General features: G+C 42.3%; 1 protein-coding gene across 3 annotated transcripts in view; it reads right to left on the reverse strand.

Annotated features, from left to right (window-relative positions):
* The window catches only part of tanc1b (tetratricopeptide repeat, ankyrin repeat and coiled-coil containing 1b), a 98,097-nt gene that overhangs the window by 44,648 nt on the left and 32,072 nt on the right, over nucleotides 1–21,377 (reverse strand). For 2 of the 3 annotated variants that reach the window (XM_056422893.1, XM_056422883.1), the window contains 2 exons: nucleotides 15,928–16,032; nucleotides 837–970 (listed from right to left, as the gene is read on the reverse strand). In XM_056422893.1, coding sequence (XP_056278868.1) covers nucleotides 837–970; nucleotides 15,928–16,032 — 239 coding nt within the window. Of the gene's footprint in view, nucleotides 1–836; nucleotides 971–15,927; nucleotides 16,036–21,377 lie in introns of all 3 variants that reach the window. The other variant, XM_056422874.1, reaches the window with a different exon arrangement.

Below are 21,377 nucleotides of genomic sequence, written 5' to 3' on the forward strand. Positions count from 1 at the left end.
TTAATAAAACCAAACAGCTAACTGTCACGTCATGATTTACTGTCTGGCAGGACTAAAAACAAGCATGCTGAATTTGAGTCATGCTGTAAAACAGCAGTAAGGAGGAAGAGAAAATTGCTGGCAGATGACAATTAAGTGCTCCTCCCCAACTGTGTTCTAAAACACACACCTAAACGCACACAAACAAGCCATTCCCACGTCTCGACTAATGAACATGATTGATAAATTACTTTGGAAGTCTCTTTCTCATTCCTAGAATTGCCAGTTCAGTGTCGAAATGTGTCTAAGACACGAGATAAATGAGGGAAGCGTAGCATGCTGGGCTGTGCTCTTCACACAGCCCGAGCATAATTGGTAGAACCAAACAAACGGAGGCTCAGTCTTAACACAACTCTATTTCTGGACCGGGACTCAGTCACTCTTGTTACATACTCAAGAGCCCCTGGAATAGCACTCAAGTTACTGAGAGACTCATACACCACACCAGAGAGAGAATAAGACCACATGCAGCAGAATTTAAATACTCAGTTACTTTCTTTAAACAGCTCCATCATTCATCTCTAACAAAACAGTTTGACAGTTACCGTTGTTTGTTGTGCCAACAACTTATTCCTAGAGGTGCCTCCTGAATCCCCATCCGAAAATAATGCACAGTGGGAAAAAATGAATCAAGCTGCAACAAAAAAAATCCATTCTTCTGTTACACTCTCACAACTCCCTCCTTCTCTCATCCTTACCCGCTCTCTCTTTCTCTCTCTCTATCTGTGAGCTGCAGCAGTGGCAGTAGCCGTTGCTGAAACAGGGAGTGAGTTGGAGGGAGGGTGAAAATGAAATACCTTCTTTTCAATCTTGTCGTCCATAGGTATGCGTGCCGTACCCGGGATCCCTTCTCCTAGTAAAAAGCCCAGCCGTGTCATCAGTTCCTGAGTGGCAAGGGAGGAGGAGCTTGGTTGTTTCTCTGCTTGCAGCTCTAGAGAAGAGGGAGAGGGAGAAAGGGAGTGAGAGAGAGAGAGGGAGGGGGAGGGACAGAGAGAGAAATGCTCAACGTTAGCGGGCAGATCCCCTCACTCCACAGGATGGCCCACACAGCGCCACTCTGCTCTGAAATGCTATGCTGCACCCTCCAGCTGCTGCTGATGTGGTGCAGCCTCGAAGAGAGGGAGTAAAGAAGAGCAAGGGAGTGAGAGAAAGAGAGAGGGAGTGTGGTGGGGGCTTGCACGACTTGAGTGTGTGTGCATGTGTGTGTTCGAAAAGAGTCCGAAGACATGTGAATGTCTTGCATTGTTAAGAAAGCAGGGACTGTGTGTGTGTGTGTGTGTGTGTGTGTGTGTGTGTGTGTGTGTGTGTGTGTGTGTATACGTGAGTGTGTGAGTGTGAGTGTGTGTGTGCTGCAACGCTTCAAGTGCCAAATCCAGGGCTTTCTGGTTGTTTACAGCTCTCACTCATAGAGCCTCTGAATATCAATGAGTGGATCGAGACTTTCTCCAACAGCTTAAACCGCCTGCAGTCCTAACTCTCGAGGCACAACACTTGTTTCGACAGCAAATTCAAGGCTGAGAAGCCGTCAACAAGGCAGAGATCAACTGCAATCTATTTATGTTTATAAATATTGTTTTTTAGCATATATTATATATAATGGAACAAATTATATTTCATCATCCACACAAATGTGTGGGTGTGTCAGGGTAATTAAGGAAGAGTCACAACATTGCCTGAGAATGAACAGACTGAACGACAGACAAGGGAGAAAGAGAGAGAGAGAGAGAGTGAGAGAAAAAGAGAGAGAGAGAGGCAGATGTCCAAGGTACACAAGTGTATCATACAGCTCTCTGTCAGCACCTTTTCCTCCTCTCTCCTTCATTTTCTCCTTTACCCTCTTTCTCTTGCAGTTATTAATAACGTTGGCAGTCAATCTGATAAATAAACAAGTTACTTCCAATGGCCCAATATACTGCCATGTTGTTATGTTGTGATGAACTTTCACATTGAAATTAACAGAGCACCGTATTCACTTCCATGTTGTGCTACATTCCCAAGAATGGTCCTTACTCACAGGGCAGCTCCTAGGAAAACAGAATGATACCAAATACTAAATTCAGCGCCTTTTGTTTTGCCCATCTGCTCCCTATTGTACAACAACAACACCACACAGAGCAAACGGGCCAAACTAGTAATATACAGCATTTCCCTCTCTGAAGAGTGTGTCGGCAGTGCCATGAGAGCTCCTCAAAAGTGAAGCGAAAACATCTCAAACTCCCTCTGGTGGCTGGCTGATAGTTAGGAAGCACTATATTTGATATGGTAGCGTTCTCTATGAGCAGAGCACGCATTTAAAACGTCAATATCACAGTTGACGGCACTTTTGGACAACTAGCAATCTTAAAATAAGGATGACTCGACAGGCAGACCTGTCATTTTAGTGAATGCACACCTGTGATAGACTGTTACATTTGCTCTTTGGTTGGCAGTTAATTACTTTTTAGGAGGAAAAAGATATATTTCCAATTTTAAAGTGAACTGAAATTAAATTTGATACACGACAGAAACACTTTTAATATTGGCCATGCCAGTCAATCGCTCCTCCATATTCTGCTGTGAAATATTCCTAAATCTGTTTTCTTACTCAAGTTGCTTTGCGCTGTCTATTTATATCTACAATTGGTGTATGCATTAATTTAGGTGAGCATGTTTGGATGCTGCTGGGTTCTAAATGTGTTTTTTTAAAGTACGTGTAGAATTTTGGGGAGCCAAAACTCCATCTTGTAATATTGTAGGTAGTGGAGCTGCCTCATCCTCCTTTGAGGCATTTTTATATAATTGTATATACTTTCTAGTCGTGGAAATGAGAGGGGAGTAACTCTTCCCATGCAGTCCTTGGAATAATAAAATATACTGAGGTTCCTGGCCTAGTAGAATTCTGAAGTGTAATTAAGATGCTTCAATAATTTGGGATGTTCATATTTCTTCTATAATCAACCTTTACATTGATGTAGATTGTTGTGGTGTCAAGACGAGGAAATAGGAAGAATGATGGAGAGCTGGTGCACGGAAATCAAAGTCAGCATGGCTTTGATGAAAGCCCCTACTTCCACTGCGGGCTGTGAAGGAGTAAGGTCATTCTAAATAATGCACATATAACGACATACAGTAGGAAATCTGTTCCTTCACTGTCTTATTGCTCTTGCCATTTGTCCATCGGGAGTTCACCTGAGTATTGAATGCTGTTGGTGTTCCCACTGGTCAAAGAAAGTTATTATTGCAACAATAATGAAGTGAGGTTCCAGGACAACGGTCTTGTCGGGACATTATACAATGTCAAACCAGCCACCAGTGGCAGCAGAGAGGTCAATGTCACAGAGATGGATTCCCAAAAGGGGAATTATGTTAATATTTCTCATCTTAAATAAAAGTGGGCCTGATTCAATGCAATGATTTCACTAGAAAACCATATTTTCAAGAATATGTGTTAAATAATTCACACCACAAGTCAAATATTTCTGCTTTCCTGTAGCAACAACAGGTGCTTTCCAACATGAGCTTTTATTTTGAACAAATTTGTGATTTGTGATTTTGTGCTACACAAAATAAATGTATTTTATTTTTAATTGAACATCTGGACTCGCGATCTTATTAGTAGATTACTTTGTTTTTAAATGGAAATAAAATGCAAGTCTAATCAAGAAGAGAGCGCAAATGGTGAAAATTAATTGACCACTAATTTAAGAGCACCAATGGTTCTTGAATCTCCTTGAAAACTTAAGATGGTTAGAATTAAAATGCAAACAGCTGGTATGCTATTATAACAAGAGCACATTTTCAAAGAAAGGAAGAACAATGACAGTAATTCATCAATAACATCTAAACACTAGCTTCTCTATACTAGAAAATGTGTTTGACAATATACTTGTTTTGTAAGTAATATCAGACAAGCACATATCTCGAGGCTGAGCCTTTGCACATTTATCATATCTGCTCACCGGGTTGCGTGATTTAGATGTCAGTATTTGTTTCGCCTTGGCGCTGACGTAAAGCCAGTTGCACCACCTCTCAGAACACCACTTGTTTTAAATCCAGAGAAACTGAAAAACGGTACAGCACTGAAAGAAGACATAGCAGTAATTTAGTTGTTTTCTATGTGGCACTGATTGCTAACCTAAAACAAATTGGATGCTGCACTTGCATTAACTTTTATCCATTGCAAAGTCTGTGCAGTAAGAAAGACCATAAATTGAAAATCGCTTCATTTATAGGGACCGTCACCCTGCTCATGTAAATGCCTTTTAAGACCACTGGTGCAAAGACGACATTGAAGCCTGAATGCTGCCGACAACGACTATTTTATAGATGCAGGGTCACTGGATTATAGAACACATCCTGTTGAATCTTCACAGAGTACTTTAATAATTAAACTGCCATGTCTTACATACCACAACATGCACAAATACACATAACTAGGAGCCTGTAAAAATAATTTCTTCAAAAATGTATTTACTGGTTCTGACAATGTTTTGAAAGTCAGCTTTCAATGCTTTGGTTCTCAGGCGTTGCCTTACTTTGACATCTTTTGGGGATTTTCTATCATTAAGGTTTAAGAACTCATGAGCTAATCTTATCTAAATCAGCATCTAGTAGAAGGAAACAGATAAAGCGAAGAGCTGGGCCCAGGTTGTTTAATAGGGCACCATACACATCACACATGTATGGCAACTCTACATTAGCACAGAGTGACAGGCTGTTTTTTATTTGCGAGTTTGTTAAAAGTACAGCGTGGCTGAAAAGCGCAAACATAATGCGTTGGTGAAGACCAGAGAAAATGTGTGCCCCCCTTACATGATGTTGAGAAAAGTAAGTGCAATATATTGTAAACCTGTAGCTCATACATAATGTAATACCATGTATCTGCTTGTATGTTCATCACACGTTCTTCAAAACACAACAGAGCAATTGTCTCGTACAGTTAAATGGTTAACACTGGGACCAGTTTCTCTTATGAATTATCATAGCCTATTCATCACTTGTAACCAGTGTACTGACTGCTGGCAACAATGACATCCAAATCCCCTCAAACCACAATAAAAAATGAGCTCATGTAAAGTAAATACTGGTCAATGTAATTATTGTATTATCATTATTTCTACTCCTAGGAGCTTCTCATAACAACCTCGGTCTTATCCTCGGTCTTATCTGTTGTTGGTTAAGCGTCTCACTCCAGAGCCCCTCAGCTGTTGTACTGAGGGAGGGACACATGAAGCTTCGTGTAAGTTCAGACAGGAAGACCATACTCCTCACGCCAGCCTTTCATCCCGATGTCCGATAATCATTTCCCACACATGCGGACTCGTTACTTACTCGCTGTCATCGCTCGGCGCCGTCAATCATGAGTCCAGCTGCGCAGATCAGGAACGAGGAAAATGAGCCAATCGTCTCGCTGCCTACTCATTCAAATATGACCGTCTCTCTACCTTCAGTTCATTCAGGTTGCTGTCATGCACCCCTTCACCACCCCATCTCCAGCCAGTCTTCAAGGATCCATCAGCTTCAACTCATCATTCTATCAGCTCATCAGCACCACCAGGTCTGGACTCCACGGGGGGGGGGGGGGGGGGGGGGATTCAATTCAATTCAATTCAGTTTATTTGTATAGCCCAATTTCACAAATTACAAATTTGTCTCGGAGTGCTTTACAATCTGTACATCCCTGCCCCAAAACCTCACATCGGACCAGGAAAACTCCCAAATAACCCTTCAGGGGAAAAAAGGAAGAAACCTGGAGGAGAGCAACAGAGGAGGATCCTCTCCTAGGATGGACAGATGCAATAGATGTAATGTGTACAGAAGGACAGATTTAGAGTTAAAATACATTCAATGAATATGACAGAGTGTATGAATAGTTCATAGTAGGCATATTCCACGATGGAGACCTCCACGATCCATCAGGCAGATGGCGGTGGGGAGGAGGAGAGTCTCAACAGGACAGTGGCGTAGTCATGAGCAGGAATTCCACGACCCAGACGATCCATCAGGCAGATAGGGTCCGATGACCCCATGAGACGAAGTCAAGGACTTCCGGGAGAAAGCAGAGTTAGTAACGTGTGATTGAGAGATGAAAATTCATAAAAGAGGAGATAGGTACTCAGTGCATCCTCCCGGCAGCTATAAGCCTATAGCAGCATATCAAGGGGCTGGACCAGGGCAAACCTGATTCAGCCCTAACTATAAGCTCTGTCAAGAGGAAGGTCTTAAGTCTACTCTTGTGACTGTGTCTGCCTGACTGAAATTGGAAGCTGGTTCCATAAAGAGGAGCTTGATAACTAAAGGCTCTGGCTCCCATTCTACTTTTAAGACTCTAGGAACTACAAGTAGTCCCGCATTTAGTGAGCGTAGCTCTTTAGTGGGGCAATATGGTACGACAAGCTCCTTAAGATATGATGGAGCATCACCAATCAAGGCTTTGTAGGTTAAGAGAAGAATTTTAAAAGTGATTCTTGATTTTACTGGGAGCCAGTGCAGAGCAGCTAGTGCAGGAGTGATGTGATCTCTTTTCTTAGTTTTAGTGAGAACACGAGCTGCAGCATTCTGGATCAACTGGAGGGACCTAAGAGATTTATTAGAGCAGCCTGCTAATAAGGAGTTGCAGTAATCCAGTCTCTGAACCAATTTTTCTGCATCTTTTGAGACAAGATGTGCCTGATTTTTGAAATATTACGTAGATGAAAGAATGCAGTCCTTGAGATTTGCTTTACGTGGGAGTTAAAGGACAAGTCGATCAAAGATAACGCCAAGATTCTTTACTGTGGTGTTGGATGCCAGGGCAATGACAGAATCCACATCACCAGATAATTGATCTCTGAGGTGCTCAGGGCCGATTAAAATTACTTCGGTTTGTCTGAGTTTAACATCAAGAAGTTGCAGGTCATCCATGTTTTTATGTCTTTAAGACATGCTTGAATTTTACAGAGTTGGTTGCTCTCCTCTGGTTTTATCGATAAATATAGTTGAGTGTTATCTGCATAACAATGAAAGTTTATGGAGTGTTTCCTGATAATATTGCCCAAAGGAAGCATGTATAAGGTAAATAAAATTGGTCCATGCACAGAACCTTGTGGAACTCCGTGATTAACGTTGGTGGTTATCGGCGTCATCGTTTACAAATACAAACTGAGATCGATCTGATAAATAGGATTTAAACCAAATTAGTGCCGTGCCTGAAATGCCAATCGACTGCTCCAGTCTCTGTAACAGGATGTCATGGTCAATGGTGTCGAATGCAGCACTAAGGTCTAACAAGACCAGGACAGAGAGGAGTCCTTTATCTGCTGCCATTAAGAGGTCATTTGTAATTTTCACCAGTGCCGTCTCGGTGCTGTGGTGTTTTCTAAATCCTGATTGAAATTTCTCAAATAAACTATTATGATGTAGAAAGTCGCACAACTGATTTGCGACCACTTTCTCAAGGATCTTGGAGAGGAAGGGAGGTTAGAGATCGGTCTGTAGTTAGCCAATACCTCTGGATCCAGAGTGGGCTTCTTCAGGAGAGGTTTAATAACAGCCACCTTGAAGGAGTGTGGTACGTGGCCTGTTAGCAGAGACACATTGATAATATCTAATAGAGCCGCCAATTAAAGGCAAAACGTCTTTAAGCAGCCTCGTCGGGATGGGGTCCAAGAGACAGGTAGGCGTGTTCAAGTAGAAACCGTTGAAAATAATTGGTCACGGTTGATAGGAGAAAATCCTCAAATATACACCAGGGCATACAGCGGTTTCCAAGGCCATTCCACTTGAGGACAGATTGGCACTGGTTATGGGCAAGAGATTATTAATCTTGTCCTAATAGTTAAAATCTTTTCATTAAAGAAGTTCATAAAGTCATTACCACTAAGGTTTATAGGAATGCTCGGCCCACAGAGCTGTGACTCTCTGTCAGCCTGGCTACAGTGCTGAAGAGAAACCTGGGGTTGTTTTATTTTTCTATTATTGATGAGTAATAGGCTGCTCTGGCATTACGGAGGGCCTTCTTATATGTTTTAAGACTATCTCGCCAAACTAAGCGGGATTCTTGAGATTAGTTGACGCCATATGCGTTCAAGCTGACGTTGCTTCAGTTTGCGGGTCTGAGGGTTATACCAGGAGCAAACCTCCTCTTCCTCACTGTCTTCTTCTTCAGAGGGCTATCGAGTCCAGTGTCATTCTCAGAGAGCCTATGGCACTGTCAACAAGATGATCAATCTGGGACGGACTAAAGTTAGACCAGGAGTCCTCTGTTATATTGAGACGTGGTATCGAATCAAATACAGAAGGAATCGCTTCTTTAAATTTAGCTACAGCACTATCAGTTAGACATCTAGTGTAAAACTTTTGACTAACGGAGTACACTGTAGTATAAATTCAAAAGTTATGAGGTTGTGGTCTGACAGAAGAGGATTCTGTGGGAAGACGTTCAAATGCTCAATGTCAACGCCATAAGTAAGAACAAGATCAAGCGTGTGGCCAAAGCTGTGAGTGGGTTTCCTCTGACAGAAGCCAATCGAGTCCAACAAGGAGATGAATGCAGCACTAAGGCAATCATTATCAACATCCACATGGATATTAAAATCTCCAACAATAATAACTTTATCGGTTTTAAGAACCAAACTTGATATAAATTCTGAGAATTCAGATATAAACTCTGAATATGGACCTGGTGGCGGTACAGAATCACAAATCGAATTGGCTGTAGTGTTTTCCAGGTTGGATGTGAAAGACTAAGAACAAGGCTTTCAAATGAGGTGTAGTGTAATTTTGGTTGAGGATTAATTAATAGGCTCGATTCAAAGATGGCTGCTACTCCACCTCCTCGACCGGTGCCTCGAGGAATGTGAGTATTAATATGACTTGGAGGAGTCGATTCATTCAGGCAGACATATTCTTCATGGCTCAGCCAGGTTTCAGTTAGGCAACATAAATCAATGTGATTATCTGATATTAAATCATTCAGTAACACAGCTTTAGATGACAGAGATCGAATATTTAGGAGACCACATTTAATAGACCTATTTTGTTGCACTGCTGAAATAATTGTGTTAACTTGTATAAGGTTATTGTGTACGACTCCTCTTCTGCTTACTTTTGATTTATTTAATTGAAGTGGCCGTGGGACAGACACAGTCTCTACTCTAAAGTCAAGGGTGGGTAACTGCTCGAATGGAAGAGCAGAGAAGGGTGTTAAACTACAACTCTGCTCGGTTCCTGATCTGAACCCTGGGTTGTCATAGATTAAGTCCGTGATCAACTTGGTCATATTCGCAGAAATGAGGCGCTCCGTCCAACGTGGGATGAATGCCGCCTCCTCATCAGATCAGGTTTTCCCCAGAAAGTCTTCCAGTTGTCTCGTAGCCCACATTATTCGCTGGGCACCACCTCGACAGCCAGCGGTTGAAAGACGACATTCGGCTATACAATTCGTCTGTCTGCAAATTTGGGAGAGGGCCAGAGAAAATTACGGTGTCCGACAACGTCTTGGCATAAGCACACCGATTCCACATTAATTTTAGTGAGTTGCGGGCTCGGCGTCATTACCACCGGCGTGTATTACAATCTGACTGTATCTCCGCTTATCCTTAGCCAGCAGCTTCAAACAAGACTCCACGTCGCCCGCTCTGGGAGGCACACGACTCTGGTCCGTGGCTTCGCTATTTTCACGTTCCTGACTATAGAGCTCCCGATAACCAGGGTGTGTTCCTCAGCGGGTGTGTCGCTGAGCAGGGAAAACTGGTTCGAAACGTGAAGTGGTTGGTGCACAGCGGGCTTCTGTGTAGACTTACGACTCCTGCGAACAGTTACCCAACCATCCGGCTGCACGGTTACCGTCGGGGCACAGCTAACAGCTGACTGTAGCTCCGCGCCGACTACGGGAGAGGGCGGGCTAACTAGCATAGCTGTCTGAGCTTCGATAGCGCGGAGCCGTGCATCTAACCCACGATCTATCTCGTTGCTGATCAGGGCCGTCAGCCCTCAACTACAAATCTCCCCGTAGAGTCCAAGCGCCAAAGACTCTGAGACTTCATCATTGCACATCACATGTTAACAATAAACATCCTTTCTTCATTTAACGGGTCTTCGCTGATTGAAATACAGTTCTTTCGCTTACCTTCCAAATTTGTTCAACATGGTTGTGGATCAAATCGGGTAACTTTCAGTCACATGCTCTATTTCACTTCTGCTCCTATGTTGATCTGATTGCATCGAGAGCTCTATCGAGGAGCCATTGCCTTTAAAGTGACATTGAAGATGTAAAATAAATCCCTGCAGAGGACACATGATGTGTTGTGTTATACAGATTGTAAATGCCTCTTAAATCGGGCAATGTAAATAAAACTGAATTCAATTGTTGGTCATCGTCTTGTCCCAACGTCATTTTCCGTGATGACACCATACTGTGTGTGCTGTTTACCAGTTAGCTTTACAGGTAATTATCTCCCCAAGGATTTTTGAATAGTTAGTAATTACTATAAAATGCAGTGAAACTGTGCTTGACGTGACTATGAAGTCTTATATATCTCACATTCAGTCGGCTCAAGGCCATGTAAGTGTTGCAGTACTGTGTGTCTCTTCCAATAAATAGAGAAGAAGACTAATACCACAATATTATAAAATGATATGTACTTTTAAAAGGTGAAATATGTAAGCTCTGGCCAGAATTTTAGTTTTAAAACATAAAAAATGATACATTTAAATGATAACTGTATAGCATACATCCTGCAAAGGAATTTTCTAATCTAATTCAAATAAGAAAACAATTGACAACTTAGTCCACAGACTTCCTCAGCTGTCAAGTATTTCTGAACAGGAAAGCATAAAAAAGGGTTGTAAAGGCAGAACTGAAACATCTTTGGCTAACCTGATGAATAAAAAACAACTCATAAAAACACAGACCAGTCCTAAATAGAAGCCTGTGTGTACCAAGAAAAACAAAAAAGTCCTTTGGAGTGTCCAACCGTGAAAGCTCAGTAAACAGTAATGCTATCGTTCCACAACGGCTGTAAATTGCCTCAATGTAAATGATTTGATGAGAAGGAAAATAGGCTTTGTTGAGTGTTGTCTATTATAGCCCACCTCCTGTCATAAAATACCATTCAGGGACAATGTGTAATGAATCAGCAGCAGTGCTCCAATGTTTCTCATTAACTCCTCTTACCTTCCTCAATCCAGTGTCTCATTGGTCCCATTCCAAACGCCTTCACATGACTTAATGACTCAATCAAAACGTGAACGCTATTTAGCACAAATGTATGAATCAATTTAAGACTTCATGATGGAAATGTATGATTATGTGGTGGACAATAACATGATGTCAGTTGATGTGGACGGAAGGCACTTATAAAGTTAAATGACTAAACAATGAAACTAAGCAGGTGTCTGATTAGCCTTCTATATGTGACCAGGGAGATATGGAGAGAGAAAAGGATGCAACTGGAACCACTTGTTGTTATTCCAGTAACTGTATGGCAAATGGAGGCAAAAGAAAACAACATCATTATCTGCTGCCTGAGGAAGTTTATGAGCAGGTGTGAAATCGCAGCGGCGTGTTGCAAGGGAAGAAGAATGAAGATGGAAGTAGGAGGAGCAGAAGAAGGACGGCGCAGCGGGGGAACACCGTGAACCAACAGGCTCCACAGACCCGTTTGGCTCGCTCCCTGCCGAGAATACAATCCAGCCGGTGCTCATTAGCAGCTGGAGTTTCATTACCCCAACCGTGGAGCCCGTTTAATGAACCCTCGATGAGAACATATATCCTGCTTCCCCAATTGAGCTCAGAGGTATGAGGTGACGTGCCCTCCTGAAGGACGCGTATTCCTGTTTCCACTCTTAGGACCATACATGTCCTTTGCTGCAAGCACAGATGAAATGTCCAATGAGATCGGACAGCAAACTGAAGTTAGACTGTTAATAATAAAGTATCTCCTCGTAAAATACGGTTTGTCAGGAGGGGGTGGCAAAGGGGTAGTAATCATAACTGTGACTGACATCTCAGCTTGATGCTAGCTGTTATTGTTGTGGCTCTAATGGTCGCTACAGATGGCATTTCATTCACCGTTTGACCAGCAGAGCTGAAGCTTCTTCATTAATTGATGCCCCCCTGCGGGGCCTGGCGGCTGTGGTGTAAGAATCCTCAAGAGATGAGAAATACTGATTAATGAAGCTTCATCATTAAATAAGGAAAACGACAAACAACTAACAGTCAGCCCTGAGCAGCGGATTAAAAAAAAGAAATGAGCAATGAACCCGAAATGAATATGACTATATATAGCCAAAAAGAAATCACGGCCCATTCAACTCTGCTGCCACCTCGCCACTGCTTGCCGATCATAAGTTGTCATCATTATCAGAAGTTTTAGAAACTGGGAACAATGGGTCTTGATTATACAATTTATAATTTAATCTTTGGAAATGGTACAAAGTAAAGCCAGTTTGTAAAAATGTCCTATGCTTAACTGGTGCACCGCATTCACTCTCATTATATAAGAACATATTTCCTCACATCTCTTTCAAATTCAGTATCATACCAAGACAACAAGAACGATATCACACTATCTGCATCATCTTATGAATGCAGACTCGGACCTTAGTTGGGAAACATTGCATCATGACTTCTCTTTGATGAGATGTTTTACATATCATAAATAAAATAAAAAATATCAAACACGATTTAGCCAATACACAAAAAGCCACATACACTTATCTGAAACTGTTAAAAGGTGCTAAATACAAGATTGGGAGCATTTCTATTGCCTCTCAGCAGCTCAACGTGGTGACGGATGTGTGATGTTGTATTCTGCCATAAGCTAGCCTTAAGGTGTGCCAAAATGAATCATTTGACAGCTAAAGATGGCTACGATGACACATTTAAATGTGTTTACTGTTATCTCCCAATAAAACGGGAACAATAACAGTTCTATAAGTAGCAAAAAGAACGATAGTCTCCCAAAAGTGTGATTATACAGGAAATCCAAAATGAAAGCTCAGGTTAATACGAGAACTGCACATACAATAGAGAAGAAAAAGCACTGCCACAGTCAGATGTTTTAGGAGGCGTAAATTCACAGAACACGACTGTGAGTTGGGTCCTAATTTCAGCCTTGACAAGATAACCAGCACATGAAGAAACAGGTGCAAAGTGCTTGGGCTCAGGGGGGAGAGGGGTGCTGTAAGAGAGAGACATCGTTGTGGGAGAGGATGGGACCTGAGGTACAGGCTTGATCGACAGGGCCAGAGCTCTGAGACAACAGCTGAAACAATTATTGGTGTCAGGTGACAGGTGACTGTTGACCGCCTGTTGCAAATGCAATCACACAGTCATACACGCATACATAAACAAACATAAATGTACTTGCGGACACGCAACGGAAACACACATGGCATCCACACATGCACAGGAAACTCTATCCTTCCTCAAAGAGCGATGTGAGACTCGACTGTCGGTCAAATACACATTTCCTATCACAGCCTCCAGCCCATCCCGCTTGTACACAACAGAGAGCTGTGGAACGCTGACAGTCCACCCTAAAAGAAGAACAAATGAATTCCACATGCAAGCTTCAATCATATCTGAAGATGGCCAAAATGAAACACACAAACACAAAAATGATACTGGATAAGAAAGCTATACAATTACCATTTTAGGCAACTAAGGGTCTTACTTCCTACCATACCACAAGAAGCCTCAGTTGCTTGTGACTATTGGTGTGAGACAGTTTTTATGCATTCAAGAGTGGCATCCTCCCGCACAAGACCAAACAAAAGCTCCTTTACAACTCCTAAGAACTGACTTTATTTTGGACCTGAACGTCACACTGTGATCCTAAACTTCCAACGGATTCATTCCCCAGATCCGATTCTTCCGGCACTGTATCAACCTTCCATGCCGACGCTGACCTTGTTATAAAAGCTCCAATGTCAAACAACTATCTTATCCGGCGCTCTCAGAAGTTTGCAAAAACGACAGCACTGTTTACCAATCTCTGAAGTGGTAGACGACACAGGCTGAGAGATGCTTCCTTTATTGACAACAGAACACTGGAAACGTCCTTGTCACATGCAAGTGATGCACAGGCCAAAGGCAAACTCAGACACTAGATCCAACGACATGGTGTAACTTCAGATCACATGCAATTCTTATATTTCTGATTGTACCCCCTTGAGAGGAATAGCGTGTGAAGCTCTGTTGAGAAGCCTTTCTGCGGTTCATGGGGCCTCATCCGACAACAGCTGGGCCGCCACAATCAGCCATCATTAGTCTAGAATTTACACAGCACATAATTGTACATAATAGTTGAGGAAGTGGACTCATTGCTGTAACTTCTTTTACCTGACAGCAACAGCTTTAGGAAGAAGACGGTAGTTCTTCTGGCTTAGCTACTTACATCCAGTGAATGAATGACTGTACGTGGCAGCAATAACAAGTAGCTGTATTACAATACAAAGAGTGCGATGAGCAACAGAAATGTACTGGGTAAGACAACCATCTTATAGACTGCCAAATCATTTATTATGTGCCATACATTTACCAGATCTGCGACAGCTATCTCTACCATCAGGATTAAACCAGAAATGCTAAATAAAATGTCATAACCTCAGGAAGTTCTTTGCCACTCTCTGTGATTGAGACTGAAGCTGTTTGAGGGTTCGTTTCATTTTCTGCTTTTCTAAATTCTACGGAGGTCTTAGTCAGTCAATTTTAACATAAAGTTGGCACACCGTGAGCATTGTTTTTCTTTTCACCCTGCTGTTGGGAAGCAAGAGGGAGGAGGAAAAGCTTAAGAAGGACTGTGCCCAGCACCGGCATGTGAATGTGTATTTTATACTACATGTGCTTCAAGGGGGGTCTCAGGTCTGCAGAGGTGAGATGGGGGAGAGGGGTGTTGCTTGTGTAAACTCAAAATCATTGAAACATCACAAACTACATAGATACTCCCCATGCTTTTCTATAGAAAAATTCCAAACCAGGTCTCTCGAAAGTTCTCCAAACATTAGCCGACGACCAGTGCCAGAGCAACAGCTGTCATGAGATAACATTTATCTGGCGTCTGCTATCTGCCGGTCGGCCGCTCTGAGCCGAAACACGGCTCTGTGCCAGCTGAATGTCAGACACACCCTTGTGCCTTGGTATGTAACGGTCAGCAGTGGCGGGTATGTGCCGAGCTACTACTGTCTGCGTATGTGAGCCATGTACAATAACAGGGCACCACTTTCTGTGTTGCCCTTTGCTAAAGATAACGCATCTCATCACTCTGCTGAAGTCAATGAGAGGAATTTGAGCCTGCTGTGCTGGAAACCAATAGAGAGCACTTTGGGGAACGTTACCCCGAAACACTCAAACACAACGCCCAATAAAGGACAGAATAACACTTACGGCTCACCTCGCACAAACGCACACATATATATATATATATATATATATATACAGTAGGTTCCGTTCTTGAGAAATTTACGGTCTTGTCCTATTGAGAAATTTACGGTCTTGTCCTAAATACATTCCCATGTATAACAAATGCAGTGCTCCGGTCAGACAATGTGTCCCCCGTAGAAGAAAACTGACTCTTCTGTAATCTAAACACACACTTTAAAATAAACACGGCACTATTGTGTGTTTGTATAAGAGGCTACATGAAGGAGCACCGCTCAAACGCACTGGTACTTACATGGACCGCTCGTGCAGGAACCCTTAAATTACAGAGACCTGTCCCTGACCCCATGGACACAACAAGGATATTCAATAAAAAACCAAACGCACAGCCATGAAGATCACAGTTTTAGAGCAACGTTGTGAATTCCAACCGACCACATGTACATTACTCATTCTTAAGCCAGCTCAAGTTTCCAATGCCTCCAAAAACACAGAGACATATACACACACACACAAATGAATGACAAGCCATGATGTGAACTCACCATTATGTGAGGACTCCTTGTTATCGGCCACGTTCCTCAGTACTGAAACGATGGCATCAGAGGGAACACGAGGACTCTCCACATATTTGGGTTTCCTGGTTGGACCTGCTAGCACAGACCGAGGATACAGAGAGAGAGAGAGAGAGAGAGAGAGGGAGAGAGAGGGAGAGGGAGAATGAAAGAAAAAGAGGGAGAAAAAGAGTTCTTGCTGGATTAACGTGCTCCAAAAGGGATTAGAGATGAGAGGTGGTGGTGTCTTAGTTGGAGAGGCTTGGCTGCACTCCGTAGCTCACATACTCATTCACACACACACCAACACACACACTTCCAGCTCCCTGCGCTGATAGCAGCTCTGGTCTGTCTAACAACCCAGAATATTGTCTGCATGGCTCGAGACTCGCAGTGAAATACTGCGAGTCGTCTCTGGGAATGTAGAATACAGCAGGAAACCACAACAATTAGCCTCTTAGTGAACTTTAAAGATGAGTATTTAAACACACATGCACTGTTGGGGATCGTCGAAACAGACACGGAATTGTTCTGCTTTTTCATCTGTGAGCAGTCCCATGAAAGTATCCCCTGTTATTGCTGCAAAGATACACAAGGGGAGATGTAGGTCCATACGTCCTGCTGTATGTCAGATGTTGCATCAGGGAAAGCGGTGCAGTCCTCTGAGGACTGTCTTTGGTGTCGAGGTTAGCTGGCTGCTCGGTTCTCTCACCAGGACAGACTCAGACATTCCCCCCGCTCCAAACAGAATGCTTGCTCACTGTGCCGACCTGTAACACAAACCACTGACATACACACCCCACGAGAGACACAGCTCCTTTTCCATCTCTGTGCGTACACAAGGATTTGCCCATGTTGTCTCATGCATATTCTGCAAAAACTGCTTTTAATTTGCCCGACATAGACAAAACATGAGGTTATGTTTATGATTGGCAGTAAATATTGACTAATCTTTCTTAAGAATGACATTATAATTATTTGTACATGCAGGAGATTCAGCAAAGACACTCGACCTGAAACAAACATCTCCCAAGCAACTGGCTCTGGACAAGTACTCTACTTCTATCCCACAATTTATGGTGGAATCAAATAATTAATTTCCAGAGTCCAGACACAAAATCAAAGGTTTGACTGCAGGAAACAATCTAACATGAGTTGACTGTACAATATAGATCCATCAATTCAGGGAGGATCGCAACAGCATGCCTCCCCTTAAACGACTCCTCCATTCTACTCCAACCTTGACCCACTGTAACCCGATCCAAACCTCCCCCTCTTCCAGATGACTGCATCTGTAACCCCATTCATAACATAACGATTAAATGGAAGAGCAGCGATAACCATTTCCTATTACCACATTTGATAACCAGTCCCTCCCACCTCCAGTAAAAAAATCCTCTGAGTTAGACGACATTTTTTAAAAACTGCGGCTTCGCTCTTGGCCAGATACTAAAAGTGGAGGTGTGTGGGGGGGGGGGGGGGGGGGGAGTAACGGCAGCAGCCACATTAGGGGACATGATCTGGAAGTGTCATTGCCACAAACCAAGCATGACAGTCAAAGTAATCTTGATGCACAGTGCCATCTATGGATATGCAACTTGAAATGCATCGTGGGGAATGGTGCTTTTGACGCCCTCTCTCTTCTTGCTTGTTAGCGGAAGTCACGATATAAACCCAGTAAAAGAGCTCAAAGTACTTTTACTGGGCTCCTCTATCAGAGGAGCAGAAAGCAGTAGTCACACTATGTGGTGCAAAAGAGTTTTAACGGGTGATAATAACACTAGAATCTTAAAATGAGGTTTTCCACACGTGAAGTTTGTGTACATAGTGGGGTTAGGCAATATGTAAATAAAGAAATAAATAGCTGTTCTATTATAATGCTTTTTATAATTAGTCATTATATTCACATTATCAATGATTATTTAACAAAAATCTCATGGCGTAAATGTTTTGCAATATCGACGCAATGTCAATATTGATATTAGATTGATATACCGCCCAGCCCGAGTACATAGGTGAGGTCGAAGTCTGAGCCAGTGAAGCATCTACAAAGCAATCCAAGTGCAGCCTGTTATTTATAGCAGACGAAGCCAAAGAGTCCTGAAACCCTCCATTCATCGGTGGACGGTCAGGCACAACCTATTACACCCGAGTCACACGGCTCCAATTCAAGTGGAACAACAGAGACACAGGGGGCTCTGTGTGTGGGACACATTTAGTTCAGGTAAATATGTTGGACCAAAAACACACAGACGAATATATTTAATTGAGTGCGTTTTATCTCAAATCAAGGCGCATAGTTTGAGGAATTGTAACCATGTGCTTAAATTCAGATTGGGTTTATACAAAGTGCCAAGAGGAACACGGGATCCACACATGATACAACAAACATGTTGCTGGCTATCAAGGGTCCTTTTAGACCACATCTGAGGGCTGATGACACAGGGAAGAGAGATGCTGATGTTCGAGCATCAGCTCATGAAAGACAAAGCATACAGGTTCTGTTTTGTCTCAAAATCTAATCTCAAGATTTAACAGCGAGCTGTAACCGCTCTGCCCTTCGAGATGGAAGCACTGACGAATAAGCAATTGCAGTTTATAACAGGCATGAAAAGGTTGAGGAGATGGAAGTGTCAGATGACCCTTGAAGGACAGAGAGAGGCAGACGTGAGACGTGTTCTCACTTTCATCAGAGTTCGGACGCAAAATTCAGAACGCCAATCTATTCACATTAATTAGGGGAAGCGACACGTTTCTTAACAAATGTTACATGTATTATTCTGCAGTTGTGTTTTTATTGATAGTTATGATGTCTCAATGTGTATTGGATGTGATGATCTGAACCCTTGTGTTGCCTTTGGGTCATTTTGACCCGATTCAATGTTTCACCCTCCTGTTACCTTTATATTTACTAACATATTTTACCCTTTGGGTTCAATTTGACGCCAGCAATTAAAACCTCCAGAAAATTATTAGAATTAATATTGTTTTCCAAGTTTAAGTGTGAGGCACTTTATGTTTGTTTGTTGACTACCGAAAGAACACCGACATTAAACATTGAATGGGGTCAAATTAATCCTAAAGCGGGGGGAGGGTGTAATATTGATTCGGGTCAAAATGACCCTAAGGCAACACAAGGGTTAAAAAAGGGCATATTAAGTTCACATAATCTATCAAAAGTATGTTTTTAGCTTACAGAAATGTTTCCATGAGTGATAATTTAGCTCTAAAAATATTAGCTGCTCACCTTCAATGTACAGTAAACATGTGTCCTTGTAAATACACACGGTAATATACACATGAAGAAAAGCAAGCAAACAAAGGGAATGTGAGTAGATGGGCTACAGGAAGAAAAACAGAGAGAACAGCGTCTCCCTCGGGGAAAGCAGCCAGGCAAGGAGGACTGCAGAGGACTCTTTACTCGCCAGTATTCACTGTGAGATTCAGGAATCCACGACCAGCAACCATCACTCAGCACATGCACGCACACACCAAACAGTGGCATACCTATGACCAAGAACGTACAATGTCCAGTCAATGCCAATGAAAGAGAGGATTGTTCATGGTTATAGGAAGTGATCAAGGAGATTTCCGAGCATTCTTCACGATGGACTCTGACTTCTTCACATTTCAACTTTTCAATCAGAGTGTGCACTCTTTGTGCAGCAGAGGGAATGGCAGCCGTCTCACAACAGCCCCCTTTATGCTCCAAAATGTCATTCTTCAACTCAGAAGTGAAAAATAATATATTAGATGACGCTGGCATTTGGAGCGCTGCATATCAAAGTCTGTTGCATTCCTATTAATGAGGAGCATGACATATACTTATTAGAGTTAAAAGATGGACCAAGCTTTTAATCTTTTCAACATTGTGGTTGCAAAGCGGCGAAGAAACTGTTAAAGAAATGATGCTTTGTTGACTAAAATGCAAGTGCACATGTTGTATTCATTCCCTATTCACAGCCTGACATAATGCCTTTATCTCCGGGTTATTGCCATGTATGCGCTGTACAACAAAGAGAAACTAGTCATCTTTTTCAAAGACTACATCGTCATGACTAATCTCACACATGCTGTTTCACACACTGGTATGAATTATGTACTCAATGTCCACCGTGCACATTGGTCATACATTCCTCAAAGATAACAACAATTGCAGAAGCCATGTTGGTCTATTAGGCAGGAGGGGACTTGGGATTGCACTGCAGATGAAAAAGGGGATTGCATGTGATAACTAGAATGGGCATACCTTCGCATATCACAAGATTGGGCATTGAATTACGAACATGTTGGCATTAGTTGCCAATTGGATACAAATTGACCGTGCTATGGTAAAAAGAAGATGTTGACCTTTCCATGACCTTGACCTTTGACCCGATTGATCCCAAAATCTAATCAAATGGTCCCCGGATAATAACCAATCATCCCACCAAATTTCATGCGATTTGGTTTAAAACTTTTTTTGTTATGCGAGGAACACGCATACAAATAAATAAATAAATACACGGCGATCAAACCATAACCTTCCGCATTTTCAATGCGAAGGTAATCAGCCGAAGCTGGAGTGTAGCGAAGTGCGGTGAAGTGAAGAACTGGATATAACTTTTCATGGGTGCTCATCAGAGGAACATTTCAAAGGGTTCTTGCAGAATCACAAGGTCTTCTGCAGCTCGGCTCTCAAAAAGACATCAATATTCCCAGTGGGCTGTGTGCTTACTGTCAATACCCCAGAGCGGACTTCAGGAGAGCTCCCCTCAAAGAGGCTACAACGGGCTTTGAAGACCAGTCCTGCCCTAATGACGGTGCTGCAAAATAATGTGAACTCATCTGGCGATGAAGATGTAAAACGGTAGTGGATGAACATTGTACTCATACAGGTTAATACAAATTCTAACAAATGATTTGGCGAGAACATTTTAAAGATAATATTGCGATGGGGAAATCGATTACAGTTATTGGGGATTGAATCACTTTGAATCCTATTCACAAATCTCCGTTCGACAAGGTCAGTTTAATTAGACATGAACTTATACATGGTTTTAACAATTGCTCTGAAGCTTAGTTAAAACACACAAATCTACAGAGAAATTCCACCAGATTATTGTTGTTTGATGTAGTCTGTTGTCTTAATACTTTTATCCCCACTCAAAAAAAAATCTCAAAGAAAACACATTTTACTGAAAGGTTATGGTCATTAATAAAAACAACAACAACACAAGCTAGAAGCTGCAGATAATTGGTTTCAGTTTGGCCCAATGGGTCTCAGTGTGACGGACGTGTTCCCGACTAAATAGCAAGGAGATGATGTCAGAATAGTGAATTTCTGACTTGCTTTGCTGATCGATAAAGGAATCAGCCTCTGAACCTCCGAAAACAAAGCTCTCATCATAGAAAAATACACTCAACTATTTCAATTTACACAATAAAAGCTAATACCAGAG

Source organism: Pseudoliparis swirei, chromosome 2 (genome assembly GCF_029220125.1).
Source record: "Pseudoliparis swirei isolate HS2019 ecotype Mariana Trench chromosome 2, NWPU_hadal_v1, whole genome shotgun sequence".
In the NCBI taxonomy this organism is placed as follows: Eukaryota; Metazoa; Chordata; class Actinopteri; order Perciformes; family Liparidae; genus Pseudoliparis; species Pseudoliparis swirei.